The 14,323-nt window shown below is 42.9% G+C and overlaps 1 protein-coding gene across 6 annotated transcripts in view; it reads left to right on the top strand.

The window, feature by feature from the left end:
• The first annotated feature begins 5,991 nt into the window (after nt 1-5,991).
• The window catches only part of FMNL2 (formin like 2), a 333,795-nt gene continuing 325,463 nt past the window's right edge, over nt 5,992-14,323 (top strand). For all 6 annotated transcript variants that reach the window (XM_082261106.1, XM_082261105.1, XM_082261110.1 and 3 more), the window contains exon 1: nt 5,992-6,151. In XM_082261106.1, coding sequence (XP_082117232.1) covers nt 6,035-6,151 — 117 coding nt within the window. In that variant the 5' untranslated portion in view covers nt 5,992-6,034. The remainder of the gene's footprint in view (nt 6,152-14,323) is intronic.

Here is a 14,323-nt window from a genome sequence, read left to right as displayed (position 1 = left end):
GAAGCAGTTATTCTGACATTCACCATTCATTCACTGAAGGTGAATCTTCTTCTTACACGTGTTTTAAATGTCTGTGATTGATTCACCACTAGCGAATATCTGGTGAAAGGCACCTTTAATGCTTTATAAATACACATCACAGTATATTTTTAGTGTGCGCTTGATTTGAGTTAGTATTCCTTACCCTAAAATATTTTTCCCTATGTTTGTCTTATTGTATAATAGAGATTTGTAGATCAGCCACTAGGGAGCGCTCTCAGTGCTTTGGCACATTAAAGTCATTTTTAAAAAATTCTATACAGTATTTTTTAATTTGCAGCTTTAATAGTACTTGGTGATCCTACCACAAAGGTCCTGTTTAACCAGTTCTGGACCAGAAGGATTTTCCCCCTTAATGACCAGGCCATTTTTTGGGATTCAGCACTGCGTTATTTTAATGGACAATGGTGCGGTCGTGAGGCGCTGTACCAAAATAAAATTGATGTACTTTTTTTCCCATAAATAGAGCTTTCTTTTAGTGGTATTTGCGCTATAAACAAAAAAAAGAGCAACAACTCTGGGAAAAAAAAAAAAACAATATTTTTCACATTCTGCTATATAACATTCCCCCCCAAAAAATTTAAAAAATCAAGATTTTTCATCCTTTTAGGCCAATTTGTATTCTGCTACATATTTTTGGTAAAAAAACTTAATAAGCCTATTTTGATTGGTTTGCATAAAAATGATCACATCTACAAACTAGGGGAAAGATTTATGTCATTTTTATTTATTTATTTTTATTACTAGTAACGGCGGCGATCTGCGATTTTTAGCGGGACTGCGACATTGCGGCGGGCAGATCAGACCCCTTTAAGATTTTACCCCATTCCTAACCAGGCCATATTTTGCGATTCGGCACTGCGTTACTTTAACGGACAATTGCACGGTCATGCGACACTGTACCCAAATTTAATTTATGTCCTTTTTTTTCCCCCACAAATAGAGCTTTCTTTCGGTGGTATTTGATCACCTGTGCGATTTTTAATTTTTGAAAAAAAGAGTGACAATTTTTTTTAAAAAAGCAATATTTTTCACATTCTGATATATAACATTCCCCAAAAAAAATTTACAAATCAATATTTTTTAATATTTTAGGCCAATTTGTTTTCTGCTACATATTTTTGGTAAAAAAAATCTTAATAAGCGTATTTTGATTGGTTTGCGTAAAAATAATCGCATCTACAAACTAGGGGAAAGATTTCTGTCTTTTTTATTTATTTATTTTTTTTACTAGTAACGGCGGCGATCTGCGATTTTTAGCGGGACTGCGACATTGCGGCGGACAGATCGGACCCCTAACTGACATTTTTTACACTTTTGGGGGGACCAGTGACATTAATACAGTTATTCAGTGCTAAAAATATGCACTGTTACTGTAATAATGACACTGGCAGGGGCGATCAAAGGGTTAAATGTGTCCCTAGGGGGTGCTTTCTAACTATGTGAGGGATGAGCTTATGGAATGAACACAGGGACCTGTGTTCCTAAAGAGAAGGACACAGGATCCATGTGTTCATTGCTGACACAACAGCGGTCTGCCATGCTTACAATGGCAGACCGCCGTTTTGTCTCCACGGAGAGTGATCACGGGTGCCTGGCAGCAATCGAGGCCGCTGGACCCGCAGATCAGCTTTCCCTGTGGCGAATGGGCGTGCGGGCCCCTGCTCGCGGTGCGGCAAAGCGACATACAGGTACATCGTTTCGCGGGAAAGCCGACCTGCCACAGTATATGTACAGCGACTGGTCAGCAGTTGTTAAAAGAGATGGAGGAACTTTTTTTTCATGCAGAAAGATGCATTTTTGGGTCCATAGACATCAATAGAAAACCATCAAAAATGCATAAAAAAAAGCATATTTGGTAGGGTTATGTGTTTAACAACCAGCCCCTCCTACAAAAAAAGAAAAAAACAGGAAGCATGAAACCGCATTAAAAATGCACAGCAAAAATGCACCAAAACATAAAATAAAACAAGTAGAACATAAATAAAACACAACCCTGCCTGGACTCTTAGAGCCCATTAACATTGAGGCGACACGACTTTGGGGGGCGACCTGTGAAGTCGCGTGCACCGATGTGCACCGCGACTTCGGCGCGACTTGCAGAGACTTCACATAATGGAAGTCTATGCAAGTTGCCCCAAAGTAGTACAGGACCCTTTTTCTAAGTCGGAACGACTTGTGTCGCTCCTATTAGAACGGGTCCTGTACTACTCAATGGACCGCAACATACCGCGACTTGTCAGGCTGACAAGTCGCCTGACAAGTCGCGCTAATGTGAATGGGCTCTTAATGGAATGCAGTCTGACACAGAAAAACACAAGGGAATAAGGGACAAACTCATTGGCCAGAGATAACACACTAATGGCGCTTTTCCCCTGCATGGTACCGCATGGTACGTGTTAGAACGGTTCGGTACGGTTTGGTACAACTGCGCTTTTCCACTACATGATATGGCTCGGTACGGCTCGCTTAACCACTTTAAGACCGGAGGATTTTCCTGCTTAACGTCCAGGCCACTTTTTTCAAACTTGGCACTGCGCGACTTTAACTGACAATTGCGCGGTCATGCAACTCTGTACCCAAACTAAATTTACATCCTTTTTCCCCACAAACAGAGCTTCCTTTTGGTGGTATTTGATCACCTCTGCGCTTTTCATTTTTTGCGATATTAATAAAAAAAAGCAGAAAGTTTGCGAAAAAATTGACATTTTCTACTTTGACAGTTAAAAAATATCCAATATATTCAATTTTTGTCATATATTTAGGCCAAAATGTATTTAGCTACATGTCTTTGACAAAAAAATTCTCAATGAGCGTATTTTTAACCGCTTTAAGACCAGAAGATTTTACCCCATTCCTGACCAGGCCATATTTTGCGATTCGGCACTGCGTTACATTAACAGATAGTTGCGCGGTCGTGAGATGCTGTACCCAAATTACATTTTTGTCCTTTTTTTCCCCAAAAATAAAGCTTTCTTTTGGTGGTATTTGATCACCTGTGCGATTTTTAATTTTTGAAAGAAAAAGAGTAACAATTTTGAAAAAAAAAAAACAATATTTTTCACATTCTGCTATATTCCCCAAAAAAAATTACAAATCAAAATTTTTTAACATTTTAGGCCAATTTGTTTTCTGCTACACATTTTTGGTAAAAAAAATAATCACAGTAAGCGTATTTTGATTGGTTTGCGCAAAAGTTATCGCGTTTACTAGCTACGGGAAAGATTTGTAATTTTTATTGTTTATTTATTTTTTACTAGTAATGGCGGCAATCTGCGATTTTTTGCGGGACTGCGACATTGCGGCGGATAGATCGGACCCATAACTAACTTTTTTTCTACACTTTTGGGGGGACCAGTGACATTACTACAGTAATCAGTGCTAAAAATATGCACTGTTACTGTAATAATGACACTGGCAGGGAAGGGGTTAACACTATGGGTGATCAACGTGGTTAAACTATGCTAAATCCTGTGATCTGTCACTTCCTGTCACAGAGGAGATCGGCAGTTCGCGGGCGCGCTCCTGGCGGGAGAGCGCACAACGCTGGAGGTATGCACCTTCCCCCCACTAGGCAGTGGGGATGCCGATCCACGGGACTGACAGCTGTGAATGCCGCTGGGGGCACCCGCAATTGCTACCCGCTGGGGAGAACAAATATATAGGAACACAGATCTCTGTATTGATTTCACAAGTCCCTCCCCCATACAGTTAGAAAACACTCCCCTAGGCTCACATTTAACCCTTTGATCACCCCTGGGTTAACCCCTTCCCTGACAGTTTCAGTATTACAGTAAGGTGCTTATTTTTTTTTTAGCTCTGATTACTGTAGTAATGTCACTGGTCCACCCAAAAGTGTAAAAAATGTCAGTTAGGGCTTTGATTTGTCCGCTGCAATGTCGCAGTCCCGCTAAAAATCGCAGATCGCCGCCATTACTAGTAAAAAAAAAAAAAAAACCAATAAAAATGACATAAATCTTTCCCGTATTAAGTAGACGCGATAACTTTTGCGCAAACCAATCAAAATACGCTTATTGGGATTTTTTTTTCTTTTGAGAATGTTATATAGCAGAAAATGAAAAAACATTGTTTTTTTTCCAGAATTGTCGCTCTTTTTTTGTTTATAGCGCAAAAAATAAAAATTGCACAGGTAATCAAATACCACCATAAGAAAGCTCTATTTGTGGGGAAAAAAAGGACATCAATTTTATTTGGGTACAGCGTCACACGACCGCGTAATTGTCCGTTAAATTAACGCAGTGCCGAATCGCAAAATATGGCCTGGTCATTAAGGGGGCAAATCCTTCCTGTCCAGAAGTGGTTAAGGGGGGCAAATCCGGAGCTGAAGTGGTTAAAGTAAAGCAGTGCCATATCCTGAAAAATGGCCTGGTCATGAAGGGGGGGGGGGGTAAACCTCCTGGGGCTTAAGTGGTTAAGGGGACAATCCAGAGCTGATGTAGTTAAGGGGGGCAAATCTGGAGCTGAAGTGGTTAAGGGGGGAAAATCCAGAGCTGAAGTGGTTTAAGGGGCAAATCCTTCCGGTCCAGAAGTGGTTAAAGTAAAGCAGTACCATATCCTGAAAAATGGCCTGGTCATGAAGGGGGGGGGGGTTAACCTCCTGGGTCTTAAGTGGTTAAGGGGGCAATCCGGAGCTGATGTAGTTAAGGGGGACAAATCCGGAGCTGAAGTGGTTAAGGGGGGCAAATCCAGAGCTGAAGTGGTTTAAGGGGCAAATCCTTCCGGTCCAGAAGTGGTTAAAGTAAAGCAGTGCCATATCCTGAAAAATGGCCTGGTCATGAAGGGGGGGGTGTAAACCTCCTGGGGCTTAAGTGGTTAAGGGGGCAATCCGTAGCTGATGTAGCTAAGGGGGGCAATCTGGAGCTGATGTAGTTAAGGGGGGCAATCTGGAGCTGATGTAGTTAAGGGGGGGGGGGGGAATCTGGAGCTGAAGTGGTTTAAGGGGCAAATCCTTCCGGTCCAGAAGGGGTTAAAATAAAGCAGTGCCATATCCTGAAAAATGGCCTGGTCATGAAGGGGTGGGGGGTTGTAAACCTCCTTGGGCTTAAGTGGTTAAGGGGGCAATCCGTAGCTGATGTAGTTAAGGGGGGCAATCCGGAGCTGATGTAGTTAAGGGGGGCAAATCCGTAGCTGATGTAGTTAACGGGGGCAATCCGGAGCTGATGTAGTTAAGGGGGGAAAATCTGGAGCTGAAGTGGTTTAAGGGGCAAATCCTTCCGGTCCAGAAGGGGTTAAAGTAAAGCAGTGCCATATCCTGAAAAATGGCCTGGTCATGAAGGGGGGGGGGGGGTAATCCTTCTGGGGCTTAAGTGGTTAAGGGGGCAAATCTGGAGCTAAAGTGGTTAAAGTAAAGCAGTGCCATATCCAGAAAATAGCCTGGTGATGAAGGGGGGGGGGGGTAATGTATTATTATTATTTTTTTTTTTTTGCTGAGCCACTGATTGCATGCTGTGCCTTTCCTCTATGGGCAGGAGCTGTCACTCATCCTGTCCTTATCTCCCCCTCCCTCCCAGCAGCATCAGCAGCAGCAGCACAGCTACCTTCACCTGAGCGGAGCCAGCTCTGCCTGGATCACTAGAGGGAGCTTTTCCCTTCCCTTGGACAATGAAGGGAGTTTCCATGTTGTGCTGAGTGAGGCTGAGTGAGGCTGAGTGAGGCTGAGCGCTGCCCGGAGCCTCCTGTGCTCCTCTCTCTCTCACTGATCGGTGGCGGCGGAGCTGAGCGGCGGTACGGATTGGTGTGCAAAGCGTGCAACATGCAGATGCCATCCGTGCCCCGGAGCCTTTCTCTAGGATCCCAGCCGGGCTTTTTCTGGAGGGCACCCAGGGCCAGGAAGGTGGCAGAGCTGCCAGTGTGCTAGAAGGGGGCATCTATTGTATCGTCCGATCTGCCGCCAGGACCGGTGGGGAGGGAGATCGCTGGTGGTGGGGGGGAGTGATTTCCCTGGAAAGGTGGATTATTGCAGAGACTGCACATCATGGGGAATGCAGGCAGCATGGATTCCAACCAAACCGATTTCAAGGCGCACAATATGCCGCTGAAGCTGCCCATGCCCGAACCAGGTGAACTGGAGGAGCGATTTGCAGTGGTCCTGGTGAGTAGCGCTGCCTTTGGCTGTAGCCCTGTATGCCTATTGATGCTGACTCTCAGCACCCCCTCCTGCCCTGCTGTCTCTCCTAGCTGCTCTTGCTGTTCCCTTCAATGCAATTTGCACTGAAAGAAAAAAAAAAAAAAAGGCTGCCTTGCAAAAAAAAAAAAAAAAGCCCCATTGTCTGATGGTTTTCAGGGGGGTGGTTCAGCCAGGCACGTTTCTCCTAGCAGATCTTTTCAGCCTGTTCAGCTAGGAGAGCTGCTTTGTAGTGGAAGGATTGGCATGGTGTCCCATGTGGAGATATTATACTGTAAAGTCACTGCTTGGACAAGCTGTCTATAGAAGAGAGGATAGGAGGGGGTTACCATTGGGAAGAGATAACATCTGCAGGGTGTCACTCTTTGAAATAGAAAGCCATTTATTTAATTTCTTTGCAAAGAGAATAAAAAACTTGGGTGCTTAGAGGAAACCTTTTATGAGAGACACATGGAGGCCGCCATTGGCCTCTTCCAGTTGTCTGATTAGTACAATGACCAACTGGTTTCAGGAAAGGTTCAAATTACTGGCACAAGTGTGAATATTGGTAAAGCAGCCTTCTCAACTGGGGTTTTAGTGGAGCCCTAGGGTTCCTACAGAGGTTGCTAAATGTTCAAGGAGCAATTTTGACTCTAATATAAGTTCCCACTGACACCAATGATCATTTTAGTTAGCTATGGGAAGGGTATCCTTGCCACTGAATGCCAATGTAAGGAGCATTCTTCCCACTGGCCAACAATGTAAGAGCACTCTTTCCGTTGACCATGAATGTAGGGAGCATTCTTCCCACTGACCGCGAATGTAAGAACACTCTTCCCAATTATAACGAATGTGGGGAGCATTCTTCCCAATGACCAGGAATGTAGGGAGCATTCTTCCCACTGACCACTAGTGTAAGAAGTCTTCCTACTGGCCACAAATGTAAGGGGTATTTTTTCCACTGATCACCAGTGTAAGGAGCATTATTCCCACTGATGACCATAGAAGGAAGCATTCTGCCCAGTGAACACCAATGTAAGGAATATTCTTCTGAATGGAGACACATGTAAGAGTTATTCTTTCCACTGACCACCAGTGTAAGAAAAAGTCTTCCTACTGGCCGCAAATGTAAGCTTTATTCTTCCTACTGACCACCTATGTAAGGACCATGCTTCCCACTGACCATCAATGTAAGGACCATGCTTCCCAATGACCATCAATGTAAGGACCATGCTTCCCACTGACCATCAATGTAGGGACATTATTCCCACAGATAACCAATGCAAGGGGCATTCTTCCCACTGACCATCAATGTAAGGAACATTCTTGCCACTGATCACCAATGTAGGGAACATTCTTGCCACTGACCACCAATGTAAGGAACATTCTTCCTACTGACCACCAATGTAAGAACTATTCTTCCCACTGACCACCAATGTAAGAAGCATTATTCCCACTGACCTCCAATATAAGGAGCATTCTTTCCACTGACCACCAATGTAAGAAACATTCTTCCCACTGACCACCAATGTAAGGAACATTCTTCCCACTGACCACCAATGTAAGGAACATTCTTCCCACTGACCACCAATGTAAGAAGCATTATTCCCACTGACCTCCAATATAAGGAGCATTCTTTCCACTGACCACCAATGTAAGAAACATTCTTACTGCTAACCTTCACACTAATGTTCAGTGAACTGTAGATACAGTAATTATTAGTAGAGATTAAAAATGGAAAGTTTTTTTTTAGGGTTCCTCTATTTTAACAAGGTTGAGAAAGACTGCTGGAAAGTCAGAGGAAAGTCAGACATCCTGATTTGCATATGTCCCTATTAAGGGGATTTTATGTATCCAGGTCTTGGTATAGCTAATAGTAGTCATATTTTGTCACATTGTTCTGTAATGTTGAGGATGTTTCCCTGCTCATCCAGGTTGCTTCCTCAGCTCAAATCTGATGATCACTTGGTTGAGTGGAGAAACATCTTCAGAACAAGTCAAGTTAAATGTGACTTACTACTACTAGATATTTCCATACTTCTTCCATGAAAGAGACACAAAGTATCAAAGCATAATTTTAAATGTGACACTAGCATTTGCAGAATGAGAAGTAGCAATGGCAGCCTCCATGTCTCTATTAGGAAAGGTTTCCTTTTAAGTGATGTTCGTTTTGGGGGGCAGTTGGTTGGTAATCCAGGTAAAAATAAGGACTTGGTAGGAATTCGGGAGGAGAGGTGACATCCGTGTTCAGTCTATTGTGGTTTATGAAATATTAACTTTGAGCCTGTTTAATGAGTATGGCCGCACTTGATGTTTGCTCTCTGATCCAGATGATTGCTGTGAAGTGTTTGTAATTCTGAGTACAAGCCTAAGATCCTGGATAGAGTAGCAGTTGTACAGTGAATGAAGTATGCCATTGACAGGAAAGATAGTGCCTTGTATCAGATTGATTGTGTACTGTGTCTGATTGTCAAGAGGGATTGTATACTGTGTCTGATTGTCAAGAGGGATTGTGTACTGTGTCTGACTGTCAAGAGGGGTTGTGTACTGTGTCTGATTGTCAAGAGGGGTTGTGTACTGTGTCTGATTGTCAAGAGGGGTTGTGTACTGTGTCTGATTGTCAAGAGGGATTGTATACTGTGTCTGACTGTCAAGAGGGGTTGTGTACTGTGTCTGATTGTCAAGAGGGGTTGTGTACTGTGTCTGATTGTCAAGAGGGGTTGTGTACTGTGTCTGATTGTCAAGAGGGAATGTATACTGTGTCTGACTGTCAAGAGGGATTGTATACTGTATCTGATTGTCAAGAGGGATTGTATACTGTGTCTGACTGTCAAGAGGGATTGTATACTGTGTCTGATTGTCAAGAGGGATTGTATACTGTGTCTGATTGTCAAGAGGGATTGTATACTGTGTCTGACTGTCAAGAGGGATTGTATACTGTGTCTGACTGTCAAGAGGGGTTGTGTACTGTGTCTGATTGTCAAGAGGGGTTGTGTACTGTGTCTGATTGTCAAGAGGGGTTGTATACTGTGTCTAACTCTCAGGAGGTATTGTATACCGTGCCTGTTTGTCAGAATAGGTTTTGTACTGTATCTGATTGCCAGGAGGGATCTTGTACTGGGTCCGATTGTCAGGAGGTATTGTATACTGGGTCCGATTGTCAGGAGGGATTGTGTACTGTATTGAATTTCAGAAGGGATTGTGTATTGTCTGATTGTCACATAGGATTGTGTACTGTATTTAATTGACAATAAGGATTCTGTACTGTATCTGTTTGACAGGAAGGATTGTGTACTGTATTTGATTGACAGAGGGGATTGTGTACTGAACCGAATTGTAAGTAAGCATTGTGTACTGTATCTGATTGACACAAGGGATCTTGTACTGTAGTAAATGTCAGGAAAGATTGTGTGTACTGTATCTGATTGACACAAGGGATCTTGTACTGTGATAAATGTTAGGAAAGATTGTGTACTGTATCTGATTGACAGAAGGAGTCATGCACTATATCTGAGTGACAGCAGGGCTTGTGTACTGTACTAATTGTCAGGATGTATAGTGTACTGTATCAAATTGACAGTAGGGATTGTGTAATAATGTACTAATTGTCAGGAAGGATTGTGTACTGCATTAAATTGTATGGAAGGATTGTGTACTGTATCAGATTTTATGGAAGAATTGTGTACTGTATTAAACTGTATGGAAGGATTGTGTACTGTATCGAATTGTATGGAAGGATTGTGTACTGTATCAAATTGTATGGAAGGATTGTGTATCTGATTGTTAAGGCTTGTGTACTATATCAAATTGTAAAGTAGGATTGTGTACTGTATCAAGTTGTAACGAAGGATGCTGTATCTGATCATAAAGATAGATTGTGTCCTGTATCTGATTATAAGGAAGGACTGTGTACAGTATCAAATAGTAAAGAAGGATTGTTGTGCTTTATCGAATTGTAAGGAGGGATTGCGCTCTGTATCCGATTGACATTGGGGTTGATTTACTAAAACCGGAGAGTGCAAAATCTGGTGCAGCTGTGCATGGTAGCCAATCAGCTTCTAACTTCAGCTTCTTCAATAAAGCTTTGACAAAAATTCCTGCAAGCTAATTGGTTTCTATGCAGAGTGCACCAGATTTTGCACTCTCCAGTTTTAGTAAATCAACCCCATTGTGAAATTCCTAGGGGTTTAATGAGTGACTCCAATTTTTGTTACATTTGTTTCTAAACATCAGTAGAGCGAAATGCTAACGTTTGTAAATAGTATTCATCGCCTGTCTTGTTTTGATACACCCATGCATATCTTTGAATCACTGTTTAGATTTTGTTTTATTATTATAATTAAATGTTTTATCACTCAGGCTGGTCTACAGCTACTGGCCGTAGTCAGTGGAATGCTTAGCTGGACCGCACATTTCAATCATCTACTGAAAATGAAAATAATTGTCAGTTTGCAATGTTAAGGGCAACATGACAGAATCTTTGCAAAGCCCATCTCCTGACCCACTTTATTTATTGACCCATTTTCATTCAAGAAGCCATCCATGGCAGTCCACACACTTCTCTCCTGACTGGTGTGCTTTAAAGAGATCCATTTTCCAGAAGAACAGTATTAGAATTGAAATTAACCCTGTAATAAAGCAAGGCACCTATGTGAGAAGTGGGAGATGGAAGATTCCAGCTTCCAGGACATATATCAGGACTTCTATGAGTTCTGTAGCAGTGAAGTGGAACCTTTGTGTTTTCATTGCATGTGCTGTCACTACCCTAGAAGTGATATGCAGTTCAGGACTCACAGAATGGCAGCTTTCATTCCATGCTTCTCACCCAGGTACCTTGCATTGGTAAACCATGGCACCTAGGTCACCTGTGTCTACTTTCTTATTCTATTACATAAGTTACTGGAAGACTTGATTCTCACTTTCAGGTAGATCCTGTATTTTATAACTATAAAGATAACATATTTGATTAAACATATGACACTAGTGCCTGTTTGACTAAAATATATGTAATTTCTTGTGATCCTTAAAGTGACTCTGTTGGAAAAAATAAAACTCCTCAAAGCAGATGTCCCTGCAAGAGGCAATTGATCCTTTCCAGCTGGCAGGAGTCGGCCCTTTAAAAGTTTGTAACACCGGGCGTTACATAGCCTTCTCAGTCATATGACTGGCTGCCACCATGATTATGTGATCAGGAGCCTGTCCCAATAGTGAGGAAGAGCTGTTGGTGACAGCGCAGTCACTGTGTGTATGTGGGGGTGGGGTGGCAGGGTACAAAGTGGGTGTGATCCATGCTTAAACAAGGGACCCGGGCTGTTCGCATGTATGTGGCAGCTTGATGCTAAAACCTTTTGCCATGCTGCCCACATGTGTACGGCTAGCATTATTGGTTAAGTACTTACCTCTCCTGCTGCCTGCGCCACTGAACACCACAATGTAGAGGAATTATCTCTTGAAGTCTCTGCAGAAACCAGCACTTGCAGGATTGGTAGTCATCTGTGTCCCCTGCTCAGGGTAGAGAAGAGCGGTGATGAATTCAGTCTGCAAAACAGAGCTCCTACAGCAGGGATTTCAAACTCAATTTCATCGTGGGCCACATCAGTATTATGGTTGCCTTCAAAGGGTGGGTTGTAACTGTAAGACTAGATGTCCAGAGCACCCCCCCCCCCCTTTACATCATATATCAAGAGCCCCCCACCCTCCTTTAAATTATAGTTCACCCCTCTTACCTTGTGCTTCTGCTGGTGAGAAGCTGGGGGAAGGGCTGGGAATCAGAAAGTGTGGAGTCTGGAGCAGGACCAGAGGAGGGCTGGAGTCAACTGCCAGAGTCTGCTGAATGTCAAGACCAGGGTGTGCGGAGACAAGGGGGTGCTGCAGAGGAATAGGATCTGTAGAAAGATCTGCCCTCCTTTCTGCTGCCGACTTCTGAGATGGGGAGGACAGTGGCAGAAACAAGTGCCTCTGCAACTGCACAGAGAAGTGCAGGATCTGGTGGAGGAGTTCTGTCATCCTCTCTGCTACTAACTTCTGAGACAAGATGGGGTGAGACTAGGGTGGTGCCGTAGCGCCAGGAGAGGTGTAAGGGCCACATGAAATGGCCTGGTGGGCCGCATTCCGCCTTGTGTTTGACACCTGTGTCCTAGAGTAAAAGGTATAAGCAGCATAAGGAGCCAATCTTGTGTTCTGCAGTGGAAGGAGCATGCTGATAGGAGCAGAGAGCAGAAATATAAGCTAATCAGTGTGCTGCTTCTCCTTTCATGAAAGGTGAAAGTGAAACTGCAGCTGAGAAATGTCAGGTCCCTTCCTCTGCTTGGCAGGGCTGTGCTGTGTGACAGAGCTGTGTATATCCCATGACTGGATGGGCAGAAATACAAATTCTTTGACAGGTTAAACAACTGTTATATACATTATGTATTGTATATCATCTGTGTATTTAGCCATTTACCTGTAATGTGGCTTTTAAAAACTGATGGAGAACATATTTACCGATACTGCAACAAAACTTTAGCAACCAATCAGAAATCAGCATTCATCTCTATAAGAACAACTTAAATGAAGTGCCTCGGGTTACTATATGTCAGTGCTCTCTGCTCTCTTATTAGACCGGGAATGTTAATGTTGAAGACCGTTGAACTTGGTTGTGCCACAAACCACGGCACTGTCACTAGAGTCAGAGTAATATGTTACACCCATCCAGGCCTGTCATTAAATTCTGCTTCTCATGTCTCAGGATTTAATAAGTGAAATTATAATGGTATACCCTGTATTCATGCTTCAACTCTACTCTTTGTGATTTTGCTGGTAACAGGTGAGCTTTGAGCTTGTTCAATGCTGAGCACTGGGATAAGCAAATATTACAATAAATAAATAAAAAAAACAAATGACCTCAGGCTACGAGGGGGGGTTCTTTACTGTTAGGGCTACAAGATTGTGGAATTCTCTACCACAAGAGGTGGTTTCTGCGGGAAGTATGGTGGCTTTCAAAAGACTCTTAGACGTACATCTCAAGGATCAGAACATTCAGGGCTATGTGAGATGATTACGGCCACACACACCTACACAGGTTGAACTGGATGGACTATTGTCTTTATTCAACCTCAGCTACTATGTAACTATGTAACTATGTAACTATGACCTATCTATGGCCAACTATACTCTTAGCTTGTGTTTTCCTGGTTGGAAAAATGCAGCTCCACTTTATAAGATAACAATCACAAAAAATACTGTAGCCTGATAAGTGTAGCATTAATAAATGTAACGGTAGCATCCAGTAAATACATTTCTTTTTTTAGATTTCCTCCTTTTATTATTATGCTGTATCTATTGATTTCTTTCACTTTTATGTGCAGATCAAGCTGTCCCGCAAAATTATCGGTGACAGATTGGGACAAACTATAGCATTGCCAGGGGTTCTTGAACAATTGCAGCTATGGTTTATTTTTTTTAAAGTTTAAACAATGGAAATAACAGGTGTTTGTTCTGAACACTCCTGGCAGTGCTAATCACATCAATAAAAGATGGCTTCTTTGTTAGTAAATGTGGTAATTACACTTCCAGAAACAAAGGCAAAGAACTGCTGAACTGTAAATCCAAGCAGGTACCTTTATCCAGTGGCAAGTGTGGTTTGAACACTTTGGTCTCTATAGGGCTGGTGCAGTGTTTACATCCTCTGGTATACAGTAGGGGGCTGGTGCAGTGTTTACATCCTCTGATATACAGAAGGGGGCTGGTGCAGTGTTTACATCCTCTGATATACAGAAGGGGGCTGGTTCTGTAGGGAGTGGTGGATTGTGTACATCCTCCAGTGTACAGTAGGGAGTGGTGCATTGTTTACATCCTCCGGTGTACAGTAGGGGGCTGATGCATTGTTTACATCCTCCGGTGTACAGTAGGGGTAGGTGCAGTGTTTACATCCTGCAGTTTACTGTAAGGGATGGTGCAGTTTTTACAAACTCTAGTGTACAGTAGGGGGTAGTGCAGTGTTTACATCTGCCAATGTACAGTAGGGGGTGGTGCATTGTTTGTATCCTCTGGTGTACAGTACGGGGTGCAGTGTTTACATCCTCTGATGTACAGTAGGGGTTGCTGCAGTATTTACATCATCCGGTATACAGTAGGGGGTGGCGCAGTGTTTACATCTTCCGGTGTACAGTAGGGGAATGG

This window comes from Pelophylax lessonae, assembly GCF_965119305.1.
Source record: "Pelophylax lessonae genome assembly, chromosome: 6".
Classification (NCBI taxonomy): domain Eukaryota; kingdom Metazoa; phylum Chordata; class Amphibia; order Anura; family Ranidae; genus Pelophylax; species Pelophylax lessonae.
The sequence above is the reverse complement of the archived record's forward strand: the minus strand, read 5'-3'. Positions and strand labels throughout refer to the sequence as shown.